The sequence below is a fragment of the Equus caballus genome, chromosome 5 (genome assembly GCF_041296265.1).
Source record: "Equus caballus isolate H_3958 breed thoroughbred chromosome 5, TB-T2T, whole genome shotgun sequence".
Classification (NCBI taxonomy): domain Eukaryota; kingdom Metazoa; phylum Chordata; class Mammalia; order Perissodactyla; family Equidae; genus Equus; species Equus caballus.
The window spans coordinates 24549168-24574791 of NC_091688.1; the positions used below are offsets into that span (position 1 = coordinate 24549168).

The following is a 25624-nucleotide window of genomic DNA, read 5'->3' on the forward strand; positions in this document are numbered from 1 at the left end:
TTTGAGTAAGTGGTATAGCCAGATATTTAAGCTAGTTATTAAAATAGATTGGTTAATCCTAATGTTAATCAGAGCTGTCTGTCTGTGTTGTATAGTGTAGAGTTTGGTGTGATTGTAGACAGAGAGACCCACGGGGCCTCTTGAGGCTCTATTTCCATCTCCCAGATTCCATGAGTTGTTTGTTCGCTGTCTCCTAAAATGAAATAATGCATGTAAAATACTGAGCACAGTGCCTGGTACACAGGAAGCTTCTCTAATACTTAACGACATGGTGAAATATTTACTGTATTTTAGTTTTAAAATAGCATGTAAAGTATTGTCCCAGTTACGCAAAATCTGACAAATAGTTGGTAAGTTCTTATGTGCTGGATGCTGTTTTAGGAACTGGGATCCAAGAACTAGATAGAGAGGAACGTACCATTGCTTTGTGTCTCATTTAATTTTGTGTCACAGAATAGATTGGTGCATCTTGCTGTGATGTCCTCAATAGATAGGAAATGCTAATTTCTTTTCTTTAATTTTTTTCTGGAAGCCAGAGACTGACTTTGTACAGATGTTTGGCTGTAGACACTTGAGGGAGTGCCCCCTCTGAGAAGTCAGTCAGATGAGCCCTGCCTACCTCTCCTTCTGTGGATCAGGGCACTGCTTTGGAAGAGCTCATGCATCTCCAGCTTTAGCTCAGGAACAAGAATTGGAAGTTGAAACGTATTTATTGAGCTTCCAAAGGCACTAGTGTAATCCAAGCCCAAACCCACTTGGAATCCTCCCTTTCTGGGGGAGCCTTTGCTGGGAGAATCATTGTGGTTATTCTTTTCCTTCAATGTTTTGTCATTGTCTTGGACCTTTTGGACTTTTGTTTTGGGGAGACAGACTCAGAAATAGTTTCTAGCCCACGCTCAATTGAGAATGTGAGCCAAGTTGATGGATTCCCAAACTGGATTTTGCGGCTGGGGCCCTTTAGCAATGGAAATTTGAATTTGCATGGTCTGCTGGCCATGGTTGGCAGTGCCCATCCTGGCCCCCATTCTTTACTTGTCCACTTCATGGTCTAAGGTAAGTCTTTAGGTTTCTGTACCTTAGTTACTTCCATAAATTCAGGAGGGATTTTCATATCATTTTACAAGGGTTAAGAGATCTGTACTTAGAAAATTATTTTAACAAGAAAAATCGCCACTGAATAGTCACTATGAAAGTTTTTATTCCAACAAGAAGAGAAATTAGTGGTATAATACCCCAGCACCTGAAGGAATGAAACCATTTAAAGAATGAATTAATGTTTGTACCTTGTCGTTCCAAAGTCTTTTGCTTCCATAGCCCCTCAAATGAGAATGCAAATTACTGACCAGCCTTTTGATATTTCTTTCAGGGACACCTGTGTGGTTCTTTGTGAAAATTGCTCCAATTCGAAATGAACAGGATAAAGTGGTTTTATTCCTTTGCACTTTCAGTGACATAACAGCTTTCAAACAGCCAATTGAGGATGATTCATGTAAAGGTTTGTAATTCTGACTTGTGCAAATACATTTATGCTTTTTTTTTTTTGCCTGTAGTGTGACTCTTGTTACAGAGAATTTGAGGTTGCCAAGGCAATCTCTGCCCAAAGATCAAGATGTAAACTTTATTTGTGTTGGGTAAAGCTTTGCATCATTCTGGAATGTTTTGAAGGAGGAGAAGGGGAGAAAAAAACCTTTGTGTAGGAGAGCATTTGAGTCAATGTCGTACCTTTTGGATTAAGCCTTTCCGGTAAAGGTTAGACAGAAGAAGGTAGGTGGGCCCGCCTGGTATCATCAGAACCTTTTCAGGTTTTCACAGATATCGGTCACCCAAATGAGGCAGTCCATGGCCACGTTCATCTTATTCGTATATAAACTTCTTCAGATTTGACTGAGTTGTAGCATTTCAAGATAGTTAAAGTAGATTTTAGCACATCTCTACCTCTGTGGTTGATTAAGTCTGTGGTCCGTTAATTCATTTGAAACATGGTATTGATGAGGCCAGGGTATTGAGTGATATTTCCACGTGGGTCATTGAATCAGCTCTGTGATCACAGATTTTAGTGCTCGCCTCAGCCATATCACATGCATGTGTTGTTCGAACAACATTGGGGACCTAGGAAAGGAGATGGCTCAGGATCTCAGGATTTCTGGAGCAATGGTACTCCTGAAGAGCTCCAGCTCATCAGGATATGCAAAAGATGGTGTGTTATTCCCAGAGGTTTGGGATTATGGGTGTCATAGCATTCTTTTCCATAGTGTGCACTCAATATAACCAAGGTGCTAGGAACTCTTTCATGTTGCAGTGCTTTCTGGCTCTGTGGTTGATTTTCCAGCTGTACATGAGAACTCTGGTCCTTGTGGTTTCCTGAGATGCAGCAGAGACGTGAGAGTAGGGTCCAGGTGAGAGTCTAACTGGGGCATATTATTCTTTTTTTTTAAAACGATTTTATTTTTTTTCCTTTTTTCTCCCCAAAGCCCCCCCGGTACATAGTTGTATATTCTTCGTTGTGGGTCCTTCTAGTTGTGGCATGTGGGACGCTGCCTCAGCGTGGTTTGATGAGCAGTGCCATGTCCGCGCCCAGGATTTGAACCAATGAAACATTGGGCCGCCTGCAGCAGAGCGCGCAAACTTAACCAGTCGGCCATGGGGCCAACCCCGGGGATATTATTCTTGATGTGGCAAAATTGTGATTGTTCAATGGGCATTATAGAAGGAAATAAAAAGCATAATGTGGATGCCCTCCTGGGGACTGTGTCCTTTGAGGTATTTAAAATCCTAGCACATTTGTAGAGTTTAGAGCACAATGCTATGTATACCAGTGCCTCCTATTTTTTTTTTTTTGTTTACTGTCCGACAGCTCAGTAAATCAATTTCAGCCTGCCTTTCTGTTTCAAGACTATAGCAGATGTAAAGTCTCTCAACCAGTGTTTCAGCCTCTTTTTCTCCTGTAGATTTGTGATCCCGATTTCTGGTTTCTGACTTGAAGATTTCTCAGTGCCATAGCTATTACAAGATGATAGACTCACTCATAATTAAGTGTCATCTTGCTACCGTCTAGAAAGACTCCTTTTTTAACCTAATAAACTCATACATAATATTTTAAAGGCAATCAGATATTTTGACACTTCCTTTTGCAAGTTTTCTCTTAAAAATTTAAAATATGTGATGTGATTGAGGCAGAATGTTGTCCTTTCGTCACCACTGGACCCTTGTTAGGTGACGGGCAGGTGTGGTTTAGTAGGAAAGGCATATTCAACAGAGAATGCTCTTCACCTGCTGCCTACGTGTCTGCATTTGATTCTCACGAGAGCTGAAAGAGGAGAGACATCAGAGTGATGTAGTGAGACTGACTTCGGTTCATTTTCCAGGAATAAAATGCTCCGTTTCATTTAACCTGCCTCAGTGATGCCTTTCCTCGTTGATAAGAGTTTTGGAACGCACACACACACACACACACACACACACATTTACCCTGTTTGCTATCAGCCAAGGAAACCAGATATTAATTCCCTTTGTCAGTTAACAAACAGGAGTAACATGTGGCTTGATTTGTAAAAATTTGAAACACACACACACACTCCCTTTAGCCCTCAATATAGGAATGCTGCTGGTGGGTCGTGCTTAATGTCTCCTCCAAGACATGACTATTTCAAATGCCATGCCAGATAAGTTTAGATCCTCCCACTTGTCATGTCACTGTACCCCTGGCCCGCTTTGATTTGGTGATCTGCTTAGGACAAGGTTAAATTTTATATTAGTCTGTGGGTGGTGGAAGAGCACAATAATTCTCCAGGCCTTGTTCATTGTGTGTCTATAAACTGCAGTTCTGGCCGCAAGGATCAAATCTGATGGAAAATATGCTGCTATGTGGCTGGATTGCTCTCCTGACTTGACATTTCTTCTTGGATGTGCTCTCATGTCTTGAGATTCCAGCAGATCCGGCTGGGTTTTCAGTACAGCACCTCAGTCAGTATTAAGAGTCTTAAGAGTCTTGCTGACCCAGGCTTGTTTAGAATTTACTGTTGAGATGGAATGGAAGGGTGGATAATCCAAAACCCCGAGAAATCCTCAGATAATTGCTCTTTGGCTTTGCAGTGTGAGATGTTTTCCCACCATCTGGTTAGTCTTCTTAAAGTCACTTGTGCTCAGATTGTCTTTAAAATGACTTGGTTTTCTCTAATCACGTCCTACCTAACTTTGGGGCTTGGGAGTTGGGTGAGTGCATCCTACTAGTGATGCGAGAAGCCGGTTGGTGCTAATGTTTTCTCATAAAGGGATAAACACATGAGATAATTGGCAGTAGAGTATTTTAGTATCTGACACAAAGTAGCTTCCCTTTGGGCCAGAGCTCCAAGCTCAGGTGATGGGCCCTAGGAATGCTCCCAGAGCCCCCTTATTCATTGTGTGTATCAGTTCTCAATGATCCTTTTTTTTTTTTCAGTGGGGAAGATTGGCCCTGTGCTAACATCTGTTGCCAATCTTCCTGTTTTCGCTTGAGGAATATTGTCGCTGAGCTAACATCTATGCCAGTCTTCCTGTATTTTGTATGTGGGACACTGCCACAGCATAGTTTGATGAACGTTGTATAGGTCCACACCTGGAATCCAAACTGGTGAACTCCGGGCTGCCAAAGCAGGGCACATGAACTTAACCACTTTACCATTGGACCAGCCCCTCAGTGATCCTTTTTATGAATTATCCAGGCTCCTGACTTCCTCATCTTCTCTTTTTTGTCCATTTTTTGACTAATTCTCTTGCTCTCTGACAAAAAGTACCCACAGGTGGCATAGAACAGGGACTGAAAGTCAAGCTACCTTTGCTGTTTGTTAATAGGTCTGGGGTGTGTGTAGGTGTGTGTGTGTGTGTGTGTGTGTTTGAAGGCTGAATGAAAGAGTAGATGGGAATTCTCAGCTGAAATGAGAATCTGTGATACTCCAGGGTTTTCGTTTGTGCCTTATCTCTTGCTTTTCTGCTGTTAGGGATAATTAAGAGTAGGCTGCAGGGTATTTTTCTCTGTCCCATTCTCCCTTCTGAGCCAGCAGCCTGGGGCAGGTGGGTAGAGAATTCAAGTGTAAGGCTGAGGATTTTCTCTCTGCGTTGCTCACTGAGGATGAGTCACTCCTTTTGTTTTCTCTCCTACGCCATCGAATAGCCTCACGTTAAAGAAGCGAATTTATTTCCAAAGTTCCATGTATTTGCTTCTAAATTCATAGTTAAACTTGAGCCAGATTCAGACAACAAAAGGAATGTAAAACTCCAGAGGAGATTTTTAAGGGCCAAAGATTTAGAATATTCGGGATGAGGGCTCTGGCAAACTGTTGCAACTGCTGACCCTTCTCCATGTGTCTTCATGTGCGATATTTGTGAGGTTCTCTTGCAAAAGAAACAGAATAATGCATAAGAGCCGTGGCCCTCTCTCCCTTCCAGTATTAACATTTTCTCTCTCTGCCCTTAGGGTGACAGAAAGGTGATTATTTAGTGACTGCTACCTGAAGAAGCCATCCTAGATCTTTGGTTATTTGAACATTGATGGGAAAAAGATTGGGGGGGGGGAAGACTTGAGGACACTTAGGCAGTGTCCACGTTGACCGTCCATCCTGGTCCCCTGTGTCCACTGTTCTCTTCTGGTTGTTGGGTCATGGCACCAGCTCCTCTAGGAGAATCCGTGACTCTACAGATTAGGACAAGCCTGGCCTCACAGCCTCCCCATCAGGGTGAGGGTACCTTCCATGAGTCCTCTGCAACTTCTATTCAGAATGACTCAGCTTGACTTCCCAGGGCGGGATCTGTAGGTCATCATTTCTGGTATCCCTGGACTTACACTCAGAGGAGCTGGAGTTCCAGCGCATCCCAGAACCATCTCTTCTAGCCTGGGGAGGATACAGGGCTGTATGGGCTAAAGCAGCCTACTGGGAGGCTCACCCCAGTGGACACCAGCAGCCATTGTGGGGTCAAGGGAGGAGGAAGCAGTTGTCCTTACTGGGAATGGAGGAAGAACTCATTAAGTACTTTTTAGTTGATTGCTAGATTGCACCTTGTGTTCCCCTCCTTTGGTCCTCCTTTTCCTTTCATGCTTCCTCTTCTCCTCCTGCCCACCCCCTCACACCCAATGAGTGTGTGTGCTGAATAAATAGAAGTCCACCTAGGGCAAACAGGGCTACACAGGAGGGAGTGGGCGGTTCTGCTGGGGGAGGGCAGTATGGGGGAAAGGCTTCCTTGAAGGAGGAGGGTGCGTCAGCTGCTTTAATTTCCTTGTGCAAGATGACCATGTGGCTTCCCCTAAGCAAGATCATCTTGAGCCAGGTTTTCTTTGCGTTGTCATTTGGCCCTTTGAATTTCAGGAGATTCGCTTTTTCCAGGAATGTTTCTCCTGATGGCTTTGCTATAAGGGGCATCATCGGTCCAAATTGTACATATTATCTTCCATCAAACCCATTTGCTTCTCTTCCTGTGTTTTTAATCTCATTGCTTGGCTATCACCCCATCCACCCCAACCAGGAACCCAGAGGCCACCTGGATTACCTCTTCTCTCCCTCTACAGCAATAGTTCACCGAGTCCTGTTGATTCTACCTCTAGCTGTTTTCAAGTCTCTCCTTGTGGCCTGGCCTTGGCCACAGCATTGATCCAGGCCCGCATGGTCTCTTGCTTGCAGTCCTGACTGGTCTTTTATCTGTCAACCTTTTTTTTTTTTTTTTAACTACCATCCATACTACTGTCTGTTCCTTCAAAAATGAAATCAGTGTTCCCTCCTCCCCACCATATTTAAACTCCTTCTGTGATTCCCCATGGGTTTCAGGATGAAGTTCAAATTTATTACTTTGCTGTCTAGGTTCTTACCTCCTAAGTTCTTGATCTGGCCCCTGAAGTGATCAGCATCACTTCAGGCCACCGTCTGCATCCTCCTCCCCTCTACGAGCCATGTCTCATTCATCCAGCCACTTAGAATTTCTTACTTTTCACTGACATATCACACTATTTTATGATTTTCTGCCTTCATAGGTGCTATTCCTTCTGTGTGGAATGTCTGTCTTTTCCTTCTTGAGTTCTTAACTCCTCCTCATCTTTCAAAATTCTTGCTCTAGTGTCACCTCCTCTGGGAAGCCCTCCCTGATTCCCCAGCCTGGATTACATACAACTTTTCTAGACAGTCTTGCCCATAGCATCCTGTACTCATCTCTCTCAGAGAACTTAGCTTACTATATCATGATTTTTTAAAATTTTCAATCTTCTGTACTAGAATGCATGCTCTTGGAAGCCAGAGTCCGTGTCTTATTCATCTTAGCTTCTCCAGTACTAGCACTGTGCCTAGTATATAGTAGTTATGTTTATAGAATTAATGCATGCATGAATGAAGTTCTTTCATCTGGCTAGGCTGTGATTCCTATTAGAAAGTGTCTGTAGTTCAGAAAAGAAAACATAGAGGTGGAACTTGTTGCCTGCCCAGCCTGATCAAGGTGTGATGGAGGTCTCAGACTGCCTGTCCATTTCACCACCCAACACCCACTCACCTTCCCATGCCCTCCACTCAACCAGCTGAGAGCCAGCTCCTTGAAGAGCCACATTCTTGGAAAGTGACTCAGGGCTAGCCCAGAGAGTGAGCGGCTAGCCTGAGCCCAGAGAAATGCCCAGAGGTCCAGGGATCTTTCTTTTCATCCTTTTGTACTATATCAGCTGATGGAGCAGGACCCTGAGCTCCCTGCTAGGCAGAGCCTGGGGTGTCTGCCCTGCCATCTTCCTCTCATCATTGGCCCCTGAGTATGGGTCATGGTGGTGGTAGTGATAGTAGTGGAGGGGTGGGATGGGTTGAGGGGTTTGTAGAACCCTTGCTGAAGTTTGCATGCACAACTATTTTCTACCTGATTGAGAAATATACTTTCTGCTTTTCTTGAAAAGCTTTGTAGAATTCACTTCCAGCTTGCTTTTAAGCTGAAGGAGAGCCTGATTCTGAAGGAGACTTTAAAAAATTCTAGTCCACAGTTCACATAAGCAATTTGCACTGAGCATGTTCATAGATGGCATGTTTGGGGGAGATGTCAAAGACCCCTGCAGAGTCTGGGCTGTCCCCTCCTGTGAACATTAATGGGACCCCCACAGCCTGACCATCATGAGCCTCCTTTCAAGCTGACTCTAGCAGTCCCGTTTCTCTGCTTAATGGCATCAGGATGGATGAATACGCCACTATCTTTTATTAAAGTCCAGAACTTCTGGAATGAGATAAAAAAGAACTGATTTGCTATTCTTGCTATGTTGACAAAAATTTATCCAGATCATGATTCTTAAAGGTTGTGCAAAAAAAGGGCCATTCTTCTGCTTAACTCCATTGTCTTCTGGATTCTAAGTCTGTCTTGGAAAGGTGCTCCAGGGTAAAATTTGGCAGGTGAGATTTCTGCTGCAAGGTGCTGTATACTTGTGAACTATAAAGAACAAAAAGTAAAATTCCCTAGTCTGCTTTTAGCTGTCATGTAACAATAGGTGCAGGCTCTGTTTATTTGCTGTACACCCCACATCCAGGTCTTTGGAGCCCCTCAACCCGAAGCTTGGTTTTGAGAACCCTGGCAGGCTTTCAGGGGTCTCATGAGGCCATTACCATGATCATCACCTTGATGCAGATGGGTTGTTGGCTATTGGAATGGACAGTTGTCTTTGGGGACTTTTAGAAGGTCACATATACATCTTAAATTCTCAGTAGAGATCACTCGGACATCTTAGATTCTGGTGTATAGAGTGGGATGGATTAGAAAAAGACCAGTGTTTTACTTTTCCTGGAGGAACTAGTCCAGAAAGCCAAGGAGGCCTCAAGACAGCCTCTGTTTTAGCCCACGAACCAGAACCCACTAAACTTGGGTTTTACCAGGCAAATGCACCTTTGAGGAGGCTATTTGAATTTTGACTTTACAGATGAGATCATTGAAGCCCAGACAACTTAAACAACTTGTGGGTCATCCCAAAGCAAGCTGGAGGCAGAGATGGGACTTGTATCCAGATTTCTTTACTCCAAGTTCAGGACTAGGCTCTTTGCGGTTCTTGTTTTAAGGGGACCTGTCACCAACCATCCTTCCCCCATCCCAGAGTAGACTAAAATCTGCCAGTGCTTTTTCCCCCACCTACCCAGGGATTAAATTCATTTCTTATTCACCTGGCTTTGGAGAATGTAATGCATGGAATGGCCACTTGACTAGCTCTTCCATTCAAAACCTGGAACCAACTTGGTCTCTGCCAGACCAGATGACGTGGGATTGGGAACAGCCTGAGCCCAGGCACAAAGTCAGAGAAACATCTTGCTTCCCTGGAATTATCTGGCAGAAAAGCCTTGGGCTAGAATGGAGAGATTGGGTTCTAGACTCTTTTTAGTTGTCTAGGCACTCTGTGCCTTGGTTTCCCTATTTGTAAAACGGTACTAAAACCTGCCCTATATATTTCACAAAGCTGTGATCAGGATAAAGTGAAAGTGCAGGGGAAAAGGAAATTTGCACACAAATTTGAGCATGTCTGCATGCCTTTCTGAGTAGAGATTCCAGATTGCAAGAAATGCAGAGTGACCCATGGGAGCTCAGGAGGGCACTGGGGGTGTCTGCTTCTGACGTTGTAGCTTGTGATATGAATGTCCTTGTGCCTTCAGGACGTGGTTGAACGTGTCTTTTCTCTCTTCCCTGTGCTCCAGGCTGGGGGAAGTTTGCTCGGCTGACCAGAGCACTGACGAGCAGCCGGGGGGTCCTGCAGCAGCTGGCCCCTAGCGTGCAAAAAGGCGAGAACGTCCACAAGCACTCCCGCCTGGCCGAGGTAAGGGCACGGCTTAGCTCGTCTTCAACCTCAGTTCTCTGGGGACTGTGGGCTGAGAAGATGGTACAAAGCAGGTGTGCTGGTTTGGAGGGGACCATCAGGACCCCAGACTCTTGGGGGCTGCACTCCACAGTGTGTAACTTTGGGTAAGTGACCTAAAGTCACAACTCCTTTCAGCTTGTTACTTTCCCATGTGTAAAGAGGACAGCAGACAGCTCTGTTCCAACTTGCTTGAGATTACAAGTTTCAGTTCACTTTTTGGAAGGCGAAGGAGCTAGAAATGCTGTGTACATGGTTTATGTATAAACCGTAAACAATTGGCTATTTGAGCAATACATACTATTATAGGAAAAGAAGATACAGGAAACAAAAAGAAGAAAATAAAAATCACCTATAATGTCACTCACCAGATAACATTATTATAATTTTTGTGTGCATTCCTTAACTCCTTTCTTTGCAGATGTCCCATTTCCTAAAGCCTAAGAAATACATTTTTTCCCATGTTAATGTTTATGAAGTTGAGATGCGCCTAAGAGTCCATGTGCACATTTAATGGGGTTGCGTTATCTTATCTTCACTTTATATAATCAGGAATATCTTTCCAGGTTAATAAATGTACTTAAAATTATTGTTGTTTTGATAATCTTTGTAATTAGAAAAATTCATGGTGGTGGTGTTCTCCCTTTTTCTGGGACAAGCGGGAGGCTAGGAAGCCTGGACGAGGTGTTTGACCAGTCTTAATGCATCCACGCTACTATTGTCTGTCTCTGGTGGTTGTGCCTCCACATCACTGTCATCTCCCTTTGGTGGTTCATTTTTTCAACTAGACCAAGATAGGACCAATTAAGAGCCTTATACCTTTCACACAGCAAACTTCCATCTTCCCCAAAGATGACAACGTATGCTGTCTCTCTGCCTGGTTATGGCCAGCCGGTTCTCGATCCATGCTTGGATGACAGGGCCCTCTCTGACCTGATTCCTGGCTCCCATACTCCTAAGAGAGGAGCTCCCAGCATGGTGCAGGTCACAGTGGGTGCTCCGGACGTCAAAGGAGTCAACTAGAGAAGATCTCCTGTAGTGGCCAAAAGCTTTTGCCAACAGTGGGGATGGGAACATTCATTTGTGTCGTGTTAGAGAAGGAGACACGTTTGGGTGATGGCAGCATCGTTTTTTGTCATGATGTGGGCTCAGCTTATGATTGAAAGAATGATACAGAAGACCTTGCAGCTCACAGCCTGCACTTTCCCTGTCCCTGCTTCTTCTTTTGGTTAATAAAGTAACCTCTTCTCCTCCTGCTGTCTGCCCTGCTCATTCTTATCCAGCCACGCTCCTTTCTATTCCTCGTACACACCAGGCTTGCTCTCGCTACAGATATCCGTGTGGCAACTCCATCACCAACTCCAAGACTTTGCTCAAATGTCATTTTCTCTATGGGGCTACCTGTATCAGTCGGCATTCTACCAGAGAAACAGAACCAGTAGGATATTTATACATTAAGAGATTTATTGCCAGGAATTGGTTTATGTGGTTTGGGAAGCTGTCTAGGCAAGTCGAAAATTTTTAGGGATGCTTGGCTGGAAACTCTTGGGAGGAGTGGATGGTGAAGTCCACAGATGGAATTTCTTCTTCCTCAGGGAAACCTCAGTTCTGCTCTTAAGAACTTTCAACTGATTAGATGAGGCCCACCCAGTTTATAGAGTATAATCTCCTTTCCTGGAAGTCAGCTGATTGTCGATTTTAATCAAATCTACAAAATACCTTCACGGAAACAATAGATTAGTGTTTGATTGCATAACTGAGTACCATGGCCTAGCCAAGTTGACACGTACAACCGACCATTACAGTTTACCCCTTGTCAACTTGGTACCCATACACAGCTCTGTAAACCATACTGAATATACAAATAAAGACAATAAAAAGTCATACTTGCCCCTAACATGATCCAGTTATCCTGCATACAATAAAAAACATGCCAACCCTTTTCCCAGAAGAGGATGCAATGTCCTTGGGTAATGTTTACTCTTCTCCTTGATATCCTCTAACTTAAATACTGTGATGCAGACTTAACTATTGTGTTAGATGATAAGGGGATAAGAGAGGGAAGAAAATGAAAGTATTTTCTTAATATATATGCATTCATATATAATATATGTATTCAAACATTCATAACAAAATAAGAAAAACTCATAACTCCTAATCCTTTCTTTAACCTGCCCTATGTTACTCTCCACTTAATACCTTCAAATATACTGTACAGTTGACTTCTTTATTGTGTTTGTTGTTCACTGAGACATCCCAAGCACGTAAAACAGTGTCTGGCACATAGAAGATGTTCATCGGTAGTAAGTGCTTTTTGAAAATGGATAGAATGGATGAAAGAAAGGAAATGATATTAGTGTTTTTGTCTACCTCTCTGCCAGAAGTAGTTGCTCATTGATTGGTAATATGAGGCAAACATGTGGATCCCATTCTAGGGGCTAGTAAATTTTAGTTAGCCTGGTTGGAGGCTTATGGGTTCTATTGGTCTTTTCAAAGAACTAGCTTTTGGTTTTGTTGATTTTCTCTAATGGTTTCCTGTTTTCGATTTCATTGATTTCTGCTCTGATTTTTATTTTTTCTTCTGCTCAATTTGGATTTAATTTGCTCTTCTTTTTCTAGTTTCCTAAGGTGGAAGCTTAGTTATTGATTTGGGATCTTCCTTCTTTTCTAATATATGCATTCAATCCTATAAATTTCCCCATAAACACTGCTTTTCCTGCATCCTATAGATTTTGATAGGTTGTGTTTTCATTTTTGTTTAATTCAAAACATTTTTTAAATTTGCTTGAAATTTTTTCTTTGATCCCATGTGTTATTTAGAAGTGTGTTGTTTAATCTCCAGGTGTCTGGAGGATTTTACAGCTATCTTTCTGTTATTGATTTCTTGTTTAATTCTGTTGTGCCCTGAGAGTAGACATTGTGTGATTTCTGTTCTTTTAAATTTGTTAAGGTGTGTTTTATGGCCTAGCATGTGGTCTAGCTCTGTGAATGTTCCATGTGAGCTTGAGAAGAATATATATTCTGCTGTTGTTGGATGAAACAGTCTATAGATGTCCATTATATCCAGTTGATTGATGATGTTGTTGAGTTAAACTAGGTCCTTCCTGATTTTCTGCTTGCTGGATCTGTCCATTTGTGATACAGGGGTGTTGAAGTCTCCAACTGTAATAGTGGGTTCATCTGTTTCTCCTTGTAGTTCTATCAGTTTTTGCCTCATGTATTTTGATGCTCTGTTGTTTGGTGCATACACATTAAGGATTGTTATGTCTTCTTGAAAAATTGACCCCTTTATCATTATGCAATGCCCTTTTTTATCCCTGATAACTTTTCTTGCTCTGAAGTCTGGTCTGTCAGGAATGAATATAGCTACTCCCACTTTCTTTTGATTAGTGTTAACGTGGTATATCTTTCTTCATCCCTTTACTTTAATCTATATATGTCTTTATATGTAAAGTGGGTTTCTTATAGACAACATATAATTGGGTCTTGTTTTTTGATCCACTTTGACAATCTTTGTCTCAATTGACCTATTTAGACCATTGACATTTAAAGTGATTATTGATATAGTTGGATTAATATCTACCACATTTGTTACTGGTGTTTATTTGTTGCCCTTGTTCTGTGTTCTTATTTTGTTTTCCTCTCTTTTTCTGCCTTTTGTGGTTTTAATCAAGCGTTTTATATGATTCTGTTTTCTTTCCTTTCTTAGCATATCAATTATGCTTCTTCTTTCACTTTTTTTTTTTAGTGGTTGTCCTAGAGTTTGCTGTATACATTTACAACTGATCCAAGTTCACTTTCAAATAATACTGTCCTGCTTCATGGGTCATGCAAGTACCTTCTAATAAAATATTCCTAATTCCTCTGTCCTGTCCCTTGTATCATTGCTGTCATTCATTTCACTTGTTCATAAGTGTACTTAAGCATATATATGTATACATAATCAAATACATCGTTGCTATTATTTTGAACAAACTGTTATCTGTTAGGTTAATTAAGAATGAGAAAAATAAGAGTTTTAATTTTACCTTCTCTCATTTCTTCTCTGGTATTCTTTCTTTCTTTATGTAGATCCAAGTTTCTGAGCTGTATCATTTTCCTTCTCTCTGAAGAACTTTGTTTAACATTTTCTGCAAGGCAGTTCTGCTGGCAACAAAGTTCCTAATTTTTGTCTGAGAAAGTCTTTATTTCTCCTTCACTTTTGAAAGATAACTTCACAGGGTACAGAATTCTGGGTCGGTGTTTTTTTCCCTCAACACTTTAAATATTTCACTTCATTCTCTTCTTGCTTGAATGGGTTCTGAGGAGAAGTAGGATGTAATTCTTATCTTTGCTCCTTATAGGTTAGATTTTTTTTTCCTCTGGCTTCTTTCAAGACTTTTTCTTTGATTTTCTGCAGTTTGAATATGATATGACTAAGTGTAGTGTGCTTTTTTGTTTGATTTTTCATTTATCCTGGTTTGTGTTCTCTGAGCTTCCTGGATCTGTGGTTTTGTGTCTGACATGAATTTGGGGAAATTATCAGTTATTATTGCTTCGAATATTTCTTCCTTCCTTCCTTCTTTCTTTCCTGTATTCCCATTCCATGTATCTTTCTATTATATCTTTTGTAGTTGTCCCACAGTTCTTGGATATTGTGGGGAACTGGAATTGGCCACCCCAAGGTATGTCTCTTTGGGATGAGGATTATTTGGGGTTGGTCACTTTTAAAAAACTGCAGACAGGAAAGAAACTCTGAAAAGTAGAATTTACTTACCCTTTGTTGAGAGACATTTACATTGTAAAGGAAATCTCCATTTGTAAAGGTGTGTCTTCTCTGTACAAGAAGAAGGGGGGATGACCTTATCTCTAGAAACTCTCATCAATGTAGAAGGCAAGGACTTAAATCTGCATAATAATCTTACTCTTGTTTACTGTACTTGTCTGGTCACCTCCTGTAACTGACTCCCCCCACCACCAACATCTTCCTTTGTTTTTAGCTGAAGACGATATTTAAGGTGGTGGCTTCAGACATTATGGCGAGTTGCTCAGTTTGCCTGAGCCTCTCCCATGTATACATGTTATAAAGCTTTGTTTAATTTTCTCCTGTTATTCTGTCTCATGTGAATTTAATTCATTCTCTGGCCAGAAGAACCCAGAGCAGATAGGGGAAATGTCTTCCTCCCCTGCAATATACTCTTCTATTTTTTTTTGGATCTTTTTTCTCTTTGCTTTTCAGTTTTGGAGGTTTCTGTTGACATATCCTCAAGCTCAGGAATTCTTTCCTCTGCTGTGTCAAGTTCACTGATGAGCCCATCGAAGGCATTCTTCATTTCTGTTCCAGTGTTTTTGATCTCTAGCATTTCTTTCTAGTTCTTTCTTAGAATTTTCATCTCTCTGCTTCTATTACCATCCCTTCTTGTATGTTACTTTTTCCATTAGAGCCTTAGTGTATTAATTATAGTTATTTTAAATTCCTGGTCTGATAATTCCAACATCTCTGCTGTATCTAGGTCTGGTTCTGATGCCAGCTCTGTCTCTTCGTACTATGTTATTTGCTTTTTAGTATGCCTTGCAACTTTTTGTTGAAAGCTAGACATGATATACTGGCTAAAAGGAATGCAGGGAAATAGGCTGTGAGTGTTATGGGAAGGTGTCAGGGGAGAGGAGTCTTCTATATAGTTCTGTAATTAGGTGTTAGCATTTCAGTGAGCCTGTGCCCTGGGCTGTGAATTTTACAAGTGCTTCTCAGTTTTTTCCTCCATCTAGACCAGGCAAGATGGGTACAGTGGCTTGGAGTGGCGTATTTCTCTTTCCCTATGCGGTAGACTAGAGCAGGCTGGATTTGGGTATTTCCTTCCCCTAGGTGAGTTAGGCTCTGACAAAACTCAGTAGATTAGTCTCTGATTAACTAGTTTCTCCTGAGGGCAGCCCTTTTTAAGAAGAACAGAATTCTCTGGTATATTTAAAAAGTGGTTATTTTCCCCCTCCTCCTTCCGGAAGCATGGAGGGCCTTTTCTGTGATTTTCACTGTAAGAACCTGGTGAAGCTCCTGGTGGTAAAACTGACAAATGTGTAAGGGCCCACTGCATCCCTCGTATTTGTCCACACTGAGCCTCCATCAATTTGCCAGTTATGGCTTAAGTTTTCCTATCGGTACTAGTTCCTGTGGAAGTTTCTGCTCATGAGTTCCTTCTTTGGCAACTTGTTATTCTCTTTATTCACCATCTGTCTCTCCAATTTTTGGTGCAACAATTTTTCCTCTGACTTCACTTCTCTTGTGACTCTAAGAACGGTTGTTGATTTTTCAGTTTGTTCAGCTTTTTAGGATGGACTTGTTAGGGTGGACTGACAACTTCCAAGCTCCTTACCTCCCAGACCAGAAACTGGAAGTTGGCTAGTAAGTTTTAAACAGAGAAAAATCTGTTCCCTGTTCATAGCTTACAGCTGATATCCTGCTCAGTTTTCTCATTGGTAAGGGCCATTGGTCAAATGGAGATTGAGTAAGAGTATGATACCTTGCTGAAACCTCGCCCACTTCTAGGAAGAAATCAACACAAGGCACAGAGGTCTGGGAATAGCAGCTTTGCTTTTAATTGGGTTCCACATGTTATTTTCAAGGCCAGTTCATCTCCTTGTTAGACTGTTCTCTTCTGAGCTCAGGCCGTCTGGCTTTAGTTCTCACTTTAGTTCTCCTGGACTGATTCTAGAAAAGATGGGAGCACTTACTGTGTGCCAGGTTCTGTCCATCTCATCTTCTCCTTTAATCCTCTGAACAACTTGGAGCAGTTTTACGGAGGGGAAACTGGGGCATGGGGAAGTTCATTAACTTGTTTGCGGTCACTTAGCGGTGAGTGGTGGCCTATGGACTGAGAACCATGTTTATGTGACTCTAAATCCAACTTGTTTCCCACTTGGGGCAATTCCTTCTGGGCGTTATCTCTTCTTCCCAGCCCTCTGTTACTGCTTATACCAGGGTTACCAGATCTTACGGCTTTAGACCTGATGCGTGACTATGATCTCCCTCATTTCAGGATGGGAGACCAAGTCCACTTTGTCTGTCCATTCTTTAGCACCTCAGTCCTCTTTCATCGCCTAGTGTGAGCACCTATTCTTTTAGAGGGCCAGTTTATTTTCACATCTTAAAAATATCTTATATTAGTGCATAGATGAGGCTGGAGGACCCTTGTCATAGGTTGAGTTCCCCAGGATGCAGATGCTGAGTAACATCTGTGAAAGAAAAGGGCGAGGAAGCAGCACTGGGCAGGGGGAGCATCAGACCACGGTGCACATCTGCTGGAGGCTCTGCCAGCCCGACAGAGAGCTCTGCAGCAAAGGTGGCCGAGTAGAGGAGGCCCATACAGGGCAGAAGTGGCCAGGCCCCTCAACCACCTTCTTGCTTAGTCATTGGCAGTTGTCTCACTGGAAAGCTCAGGTTTCAGTCCCTTAGGAAGCTAAAGGAAGGCTGTCAGCTAACTGCACACCCCACACCTGGGCAGAGAATCCTTTCTTGAAGTGAGATCTGAGGAGGCCCATCTCTGAGTCTTCCGCCACCTTTTTCTTCTTTTCTAATAAGGAAGGCCACGGTCGATGTATGAGAGAGCATCACTCCTGCTCTTCACTCTGTGGTCTATGAGCAGGAGTGACTCTGCTGGGGTTTGGTCTCGCTGGGACCACTCTTTGCTGCCAACCTCTCTCTCCATGGGACAGCTGGGGGGAAGATGTGGAGGGGAAAGTATCCTACCTTTTTCTGTCACATCTTCTCATTCTTCTCTGTGAGGGAGCCAGGTCAAGATATAATCTGAGATATGCAGTTCTGATGGCGGAGGCACAGGCAGGTCCATTCAGCCACGTTACGGGGAGTGAGTGGTGCCCAGCTCACAGCTCGTGATGCTCACCATCTCATTATAAAGAGATGCAGTAAATGCCACATGTACCACTGTTTTTCACATAGGTGACAGTAGTGGGCTGAAACAGCATTAAAGGTTACAACCCATTTGACAACTTGCTTAGCTGTGTGATTTTGAGCAAGTCATTTCACTTCTAAGAGCTTCCATTTCCTCCTCTTCCTTCTCTTCAAATGGAGGAAGGAAGTTCAGATGAGAATAATATGTACCCATAGGTTTGTGAAGAGTGAGGGAGATTCTGAATGTAAACACTTTGGCATGTGCTAAATGCTCAACAGATTTCTTTAATATTAAATTTTGATTTTTGGTTCTTCATAGCCCTTTAAAAAAGCTTCTCAAAAGAGGGAAATCTTGTCATTTGCAACAACATGGAGGGGCCTCGAGGGCATTATGCCAAATGAAATAGGCAGAGAAAGACAAATACTGTTATGATCTCACTTTAAGTGGAGTCTAAAAAAAGAAAAGAGAAAAAGAAAAAACCAGGAACTCATGGATACAGAGAACAGATTGGTGGTTGCCAGAGGTCAGGGGTGGAGGGTGGTGAAACGGGTAAAGGTGGTCAAAAGGTACAAGTACCAGTTATAAAATAAGTTCGTTCTGGGGATGTAATGTACAACAGGATGACTATTAGTTACTAATATTGTATATTTGAAAGTTGCTAAGAAAGTAGATCTGAAAAGTGCTCATTGATGCGGGGTCGGTGAGCCGAGGAGTCAAAAGAAAGATTTCTTAGACTCTCAAGATCTGGCAGTAGTGCTCTTTTATTTAGAGAATAGTGTGGAATAGCATGGGGACAGGACCCATGGGCAGGCAGAGCTCCTGCTGCTGCCCTGAGTTGAGGGTTAGGGCTAATTTTATAAGGCATGGGTAGGTGACTTATTTTTACTGGAAAAAAAGAAAAGATGATGTAAAAAGTCATTAAATGATTTCAGTGCAGATGGGGTCTGGTTATTGTGCGGTCATATAACTTTAGATACGAATCTGGCCATATAGATCGGCATGCAGGTGAGGATGCCCCGGGTTTCTCTCCCTGGGGCAGTCCTAATTCATACCATAAAAAAAGTCCACTGGGTCATATAGTTTGGCATGTAGGCCAGGTCACCTTGGGCTTCTCTAGCTGGGGCTGCCTTAATCCACATCATAAACCCCCCCTGAACCCATTTGGCCCTGAAATCTTTTGGGGATATGGATGACGGTCAGTCTTCTGTAACTGCTTCTGGCTGTACAAGGTCGTAGAGCTGTCCCTAAATGGGGCCATAGGTATAGGTAGGAGGTTCAGCGGACCGGAAGACTGCACCCGTGGAGTCCAAGGCTGACAAGGCATCCAGAGCCTCTGGGGACGAGAGAATCATTTGACGAGTGGTGGTCCAGGAGGTGAAACTTTGTTGACATGCGGAAGACAAGCAACGAAACAGACAACAAATTATAATAAGAAATACAAGCAGTATGATTAACCCAATGAATAAGGTTTTGATAGCAGTCCAGAAACCTGGACCTGACCAAGAGTTCAACCAGTCATTTAGAGATAGGGGAGGGTCAGACATGGACTTAATTTGGTGGCTCATATCAGACAGGAAGCCAGAGATATTTTGATGGTAGTCAGGAATATAGACACAACATTCAGTTTTTATAATGGCACAGGTGCCCCCCTGTGCTGCTGTCAAGACGTCCAGTGCCATTTGGTTTTGGAGGACTGCCTTACGCATTTGGGATACTTCTAAATCGAGCAGCGAAAGGCTATGTTGTGTATCATTTAATGCCTTCATAGTAAATTTGTTTAGGACTTCCATGTGCAAGATGACACTTTCAGTTCCTAATTGGGGAAGGAAAATTGAGGAAAGATGGTCATACCAGTGGAAGACAGAGAGGGTCCAGCGCTGTTGCAGGTTGGGTAGGTTAGCAGGGGGAGATATACTAAATGTAGTTCTACCCTGCATCCAGACGAAACCTAGGGTGCATCGTCCAATCCATCCAGGTGGCAGCCAAGGCCATAAGTTGGAGCCACATAGCCACTGAGTGCCATTAGGGGCTAACCAACGTGTGCTTGGTCGTCTATCCCAGTCAGTCCCAAACCAATCAGTATTTTTTAAGCTTATGATATGAGAACACATATGACGGGGAATTTGTCCCATAGGTCGGGTGCTATTAGGCCACGTATCACAGGTGTGATTGGTTTGTTCCCAACATATAGTGGCCTTTTGACTGAGTTGACCACTAGTAGGAGTGAGCCAAATATATTCGTCCCAAATTTGATATAGTCCATCCTGTGTGTATCGATAAGCTGGGGACTTTACCTTTGGAACTTGTTCATGATCCACTTGTGACAAGGCAAATCTAGTTAGTGTTTGGGCAGTAGTACTGAAGGAAAAGGTTTGATTGTGGCCTGGGAGCTCCCAGGTATCAGAGACAGATGGCCACAAGGAGACATTATGATTAGTAATAGATGAATCTTGTAGAAGAGAAGAGCTAGAAATGTATTGTGTAGTGAAGAGAAGCATTGTACGCCAATCAGTACCCTGGAGGGGTGAGACCCACCAGGGGAGGCCAGAAGTACCAAACAGAGGCAAGAGTCCACAAACCCAACACGTGGTTTGGTTACGGAGCTCAGCATAATGTTGAGCCCATTTTAAAAAAAAATTGTCTGTCATTACAAAAGGTGATAAGAAGAAAATAATCAAGATAGGGTTCCTTTTGTTCTAAAAAGCAGTTTTAAATCACCGGTTTGTTCACAAGAGTAGTCCGGTTGAACAGCAGGATCTGGATCAGCTTTGTCCTGAAAAGAAGTCATAAGTTTTACTCGGGAAATATGAGTCCAAGAAGTATGATCTTTTAATTTTACAGCTGTGGGAGTACTTAGAATGACTTGATAAGGTCCTTTCCATTTTGGGCTTAACCCATCAGAATGTGTTTTCCAATCTTTTAAATATACCATATCTCCAGGATTTACCTGGCAAGGTATATCGGCAGACAATGGTTCCGGCTTAGGTAAATGATTATTAACATAGTCATTTAGTTCCTTTCGTATCAGACCAGCCTCAATGGAATATTGACATAATTGGTGGTAATCAGAGTCAAATACTATATCGGTGGATAGAAAGGGCCTTCCATACAGGATTTCATAAGGGCTTAACCCTAAACTACTCTTAGGGGCCGTTCTCATCCGTAGGAGGCCAATAGGTAATAGTGTAATCCAAGTTTCCTGAGTCTCGAGACTTAACTTAGAGAGATGTCGTTTTAGAGTATGGTTTGCCTTCTCCACTTTCCCAGAGGACTGTGGATGCCAAGCCGAATGCAAATAGTATTTGATTTGCAAAGCTGAAGAGACCTGTTGTGTTATTTGAGCTATGAAAGAGGGACCATTATTGCTCTGTAAGGTCTTGGGCAAGCCAAAGCGTGGGATAATCTCCCTTAAAAGGGCCTTTGTTACTTCTATTGCCCGTTCACTTCGACAAGGGAAGGCCTCAATCCAGCCTGCAAAGGTATCGACAAATACCAAAAGATATTTATAGCCATGGCATGGAGGCATTTGCGTAAAATCCAGTTGCCAATCTTCCCCAGGATAGGTGCCCTGTCGTTGTATAGGCCGTAACAGAGGAGATGGTCTAGCTGCCCCCTCTGGATTGACTTGAGCACAAGTGGCACAAGAGCGGCAGACCTGTCTAATGGTGGCATGGGAAGTATGGCCATCGAAGGATTTAGAAAGTAGCTGAGTCAATGATTCTTTGCCAAAATGGGTAGCCTGATGAATTCCATTAACTAATTTCCATTGAAGGCTTTTAGGTATGAAAATTTTTCCCTGGTCATTAATTAGCCAAGACTGTTTTGTTTCCTGGGTATATCCCTTTTCTTGAGCCAGGGTTATTTCTTGAGTTGTATAAGTAGGACTAATAAGGCCCAAAGCAGGGGGAGTGGGAAGTAAGCTTAAAAGGGTACTTTGTTTAGCTTCCCGTTTAGCTTCCCGGTCAGCAAAGTTATTACCCTTGCTCTCAAGGGATAAATCCTTCTGATGTCCCTGGCAATGGACCACAGCCACTTGCTTAGGAAGAAGCACAGAGTTTAAAAGAGCCAAAATCTCTGCTCCATGTTTGATAGGGGAGTTCTTTGTATTGAGTAAACCCCTTTCCTTCCATATGATCCCATGTGCATGTAGGACCAAGAAGGCATATTTTGAGTCAGTGTAAATATTAATAACCATATCCTTCGCCAGGTGAAGGGCTCGGGTAAGAGCGATGAGTTCAGCCTTTTGGGCAGACGTATTGGCTGGAAGGGCTTGTGCCTCAATGACGTGCAAGGCGTTTACTATGGCATAGCCTGCCTTGCGTATACCCTGCTCTATGAAGCTACTGCCATCTATAAACCAGGTGTCCTCTGCATTATCTTTGGGGGAATCCAGCAGGTCAGGCCTGCTAGAGTACGCTTGTTCTATGACTTCAGAGCATGTATGCTCCAAATCCTGGACCGGGTAGTCAGGACCGGGCATAAGTTCTGCTGGATTAATTGTCTGACAAACCTTAAGGATGATATCAGGTGTGTCTAGGAGGATGGCCTGATATTTAGTTAGACGTCCTCCAGTCATCCATTGATGTCCCTTAGTTTGTAACACAGCTTGTACCTGATGAGGAGTCATGACTGTTAAAGGTTGTCCCATAGTTAATTTAGAGGCCTCCTCAACTAACAGAGCTGTAGCTGCTACAGCCCTTAAGCATGCTGGCCATCCCAAAGCCACTGAGTCTAGAGTCTTTGAGAAATATCCAACAATTTGGGTCTCTGGGTCTAGTCTTTGGGTGAGGGTACCGAGGGCCTGGCCCTGCTTTTCAGTAACATAAAGAGTAAAAGGCTTGTTGACATTAGGCAAAGCCAGGGCTGGGGCGGAAGACAGCTGCTGTTGAATCGACCGAAAGGCCTTGTCTTCCTTTTGTGTCCACTCCAGAGGTTCTGTATCAGGTCCTCTGGTTGCTTCATATAAAGGCTTTTCTATTACCCCGAACTGAGGAAGCCATAAACGACAGAATCCTGCCATACCCAGGAAAGTGCGAAGTTGTTTTTTGTCTTTGGTGGTCCAAGTTCGAAGATAGCCTTTTTCCTATTTATAGAAAGTGCCCGGTGTCCTGGGGTTAAATCATAGCCCAAATAGGACACTTGTTGTTGTGAAATTTGTGCCTTTTGTGGGGACACTCGATATCCCCGTTGGGCTAAGAAATTAAGGACAAGGACAGTATTGTGGTCAGAATTCTCCTTTGTGGGACTACAAATAAGAATATCATCAACATATTGTATTAAACCACCAACAGGGAGTTGGACATCCCTCAGATCCTTGCCTAGGGCACTTCCAAACAAATGGGGGCTATCCCGAAAACCTTGAGGGAGGACTGTCCACGTCAGCTGGATAGGAAGAGCTTCATTAGGAAACTTCCATTCTAAGGCGAATAAAGGTTGGGAAGTTTCATCCAGAGGAATACAAAAGAAAGCATCCTTTAAATCCAGGACTGTAAACCAGTTAGAGTTTTCTGGGATTTGGGAAAGTATAGTATATGGGTTAGGCACGATGGGGTGGATGGGAACAGTGGCCTCATTAATTATGCGGAGGTCCTGGACTAAACGATAATCTCCATTTGGCTTCTTTACAGGCAAGATAGGAGTGTTATAGGGAGATTGACATCGTTTAAGGAGGCCATGACTGAGGAATTTTAATATAAGGGATTGTAATCCTTCAATTGCCTCTGGCTTTAAAGGATATTGCCTCTTAAGGGGTACAAGAGAAGAGTCCCGCAGAGTAATAGAGACTGGCTGTGCTGTTATAGCTCTTCCTGGAAGAGAGCAGTCCCAAACCTGGGCATCAACTGCTTCCCATATATGGGGTGGAATATTAGAGGGTATCTGGGAAACAACAGAGCTTGGAGACAGAGCGACAAACAAGCCATCCTCCTCACGTGTTAGAGTAAATTGGCTTCCTAATTTTTTCATTAAGTCTCGCCCTAATAGTGGAGTAGGACAAGTAGGTAGGACTAGGAAAGTATGGGAAAACACCTGAGTCCGATATTGGCAACTTAAAGGAGAAGTTTGGTAAGAAAACTTAGAGTCACCCTCTATTCCGACAATTTTTTGATGGGACTTACGAGTTGGGCCAGAGTGGCAAACAAGTACAGAGTAAGTGGCTCCCGTATCAATAAGAAAATTGATCTGCTTACCTTCCACATCCAGAGTAACCCGGGGCTCAGTCTGTTCGATGGTAATGGGAGCCGGACTGGCCTCTGGGCCCCTTCAGGTGGAGTCCTCAGGATCACATCTCCGGGCAGGGAAGTGTGTTCTTGGCCCCTCCTCACTCTGGAGGCGAGGACAATCACGCTTCCAATGTCCCTCTCGCTTGCAGAGAGGACAAGGCCCAGGAGGAGGATCCTTTCTTGGGTACCGTTTGCTCCAGTGTCCAAGTTGACAGCAACGGTAACAAGGGGACTTACCTGGGCCTCCGGCATTGGTAGTCTGAGACTTGGGCCCCTGGTTAGCCTGTTTCTGTGGCATATCCACAATGGCGGCTGCTAAAATGTGAGCCTGTGCCTTACCCTGTAACTTTGCCCTTCTGTCCTTATCCTGTTTAAGAGTCAAGTCCCGATCATTAAACACCTGAGTAGCAACCTCCAAAAGTCTCTGTACAGGTGTTTGAGGGCCTAAGGCCTGTTTAGTCAGTTTTCTGCGTATGTCTGGGGCAGATTGGCTAATGAAGTGCATGTTTAGAATAGTAATCCCTTCTGAAGAAGTAGGGTCTAGATTAGTGTATTTTCGAATAGCTTCGGCTAATCTACCCTGAAAAAGGGCAGGGTTTTCATCTGTTCCCTGAGTTATTTCCCGGAGTTTGTCAAAATTGACTGGCTTTGTAAATCCCTTCTTCATTCCCTCTATTAAACAAGTAACCATGTGATTCCATTGTCCTCGATCTTCTTCATCCCTATAATCCCATTTGGGGTCTGTATCTGGCACCGCAGTGCCTCCTACTGGACATTTATGTCTGTCTCTAGTATGTAATTCATCTGCAAATTCACGTGCTCCTGCCCAAATACGATTTCTTTCATCAGTAGTGCAGCAATGAGTAAGAATAATATAAATATCCTGCCAAGTCAATTCAAACATCATGACAAGCTGTTGAAAGCCATCAATAAACTGGGAGGGATTTTCTGAATATCTACCCAGTTGTGTCTTAAGTTGAGCCGTATCAGACATTGAAAATGGCACATGGACTCTAATGGTCCCCATTTCCCCATTTGCTACCTCACGGAGAGGGAAATGTCCAGTATTATAAGAGGTCCCACTCCTCGTATGACCTGCAGGGCTTATGGGGATTGAGGCCTCAATTTTAGGTTCCCTGTCATAGGGAGGGGGCATTTTGGTCTTTGAGTCCTCAGGAGAGGTTAATTCGGCAGGAGCTGCAGGAGCCTTGGGAATAGGTCTAACAAGGCAGTCATCATCTAATATATCAGGGGTAGGTTTTTCTACTTTAGTTGGGGAAGCTAGACACATGCGACAAACCGCTCTGAGTTCAGGATCTTGATATAGGGCCATGAATGCTTGAATGTAAGGGATTTCAGACCATTTTCCCAGGCGGCGGCAAAATAAGTCTAGTTGAAGAATAGCATTAAAGCTTAGGGTGCCGTTCGTGGGCCATTTTTCCTCATTCAGATTATATTGAGGCCAGACAGTATTACAGTAAAAGATAAGTCTCTTTTTCTTTAGATCTTGTAAGTCAAATTTTGCCCAGTTATTTAAAAGGCAACCCAAAGGTGAATCCTTAGGTATAGAATTAGAGACTCCCATGGTCCTAAGAAGCAAAAAGACAAAAGAAGAGAGATGAAAGAGACGGGTCCATTACCTTGAAAATCCCCCCTGAACCTAGGGCAGCGTCCTACCCGTCGTTCCTACTGTGGGGTTC

At 43.1% G+C, this 25624-nt stretch overlaps 1 protein-coding gene across 4 annotated transcripts in view; it reads left to right on the forward strand.

Annotated features, from left to right (window-relative positions):
* The window catches only part of KCNH1 (potassium voltage-gated channel subfamily H member 1), a 372158-nt gene that overhangs the window by 36430 nt on the left and 310104 nt on the right, over positions 1–25624 (forward strand). For all 4 annotated transcript variants that reach the window (XM_014739610.3, XM_070266741.1, XM_023640768.2 and 1 more), the window contains exons 4-5: positions 1367–1495; positions 9660–9778. In XM_014739610.3, the coding sequence (XP_014595096.2) occupies positions 1367–1495; positions 9660–9778 (248 nt within the window). The remainder of the gene's footprint in view (positions 1–1366; positions 1496–9659; positions 9779–25624) is intronic.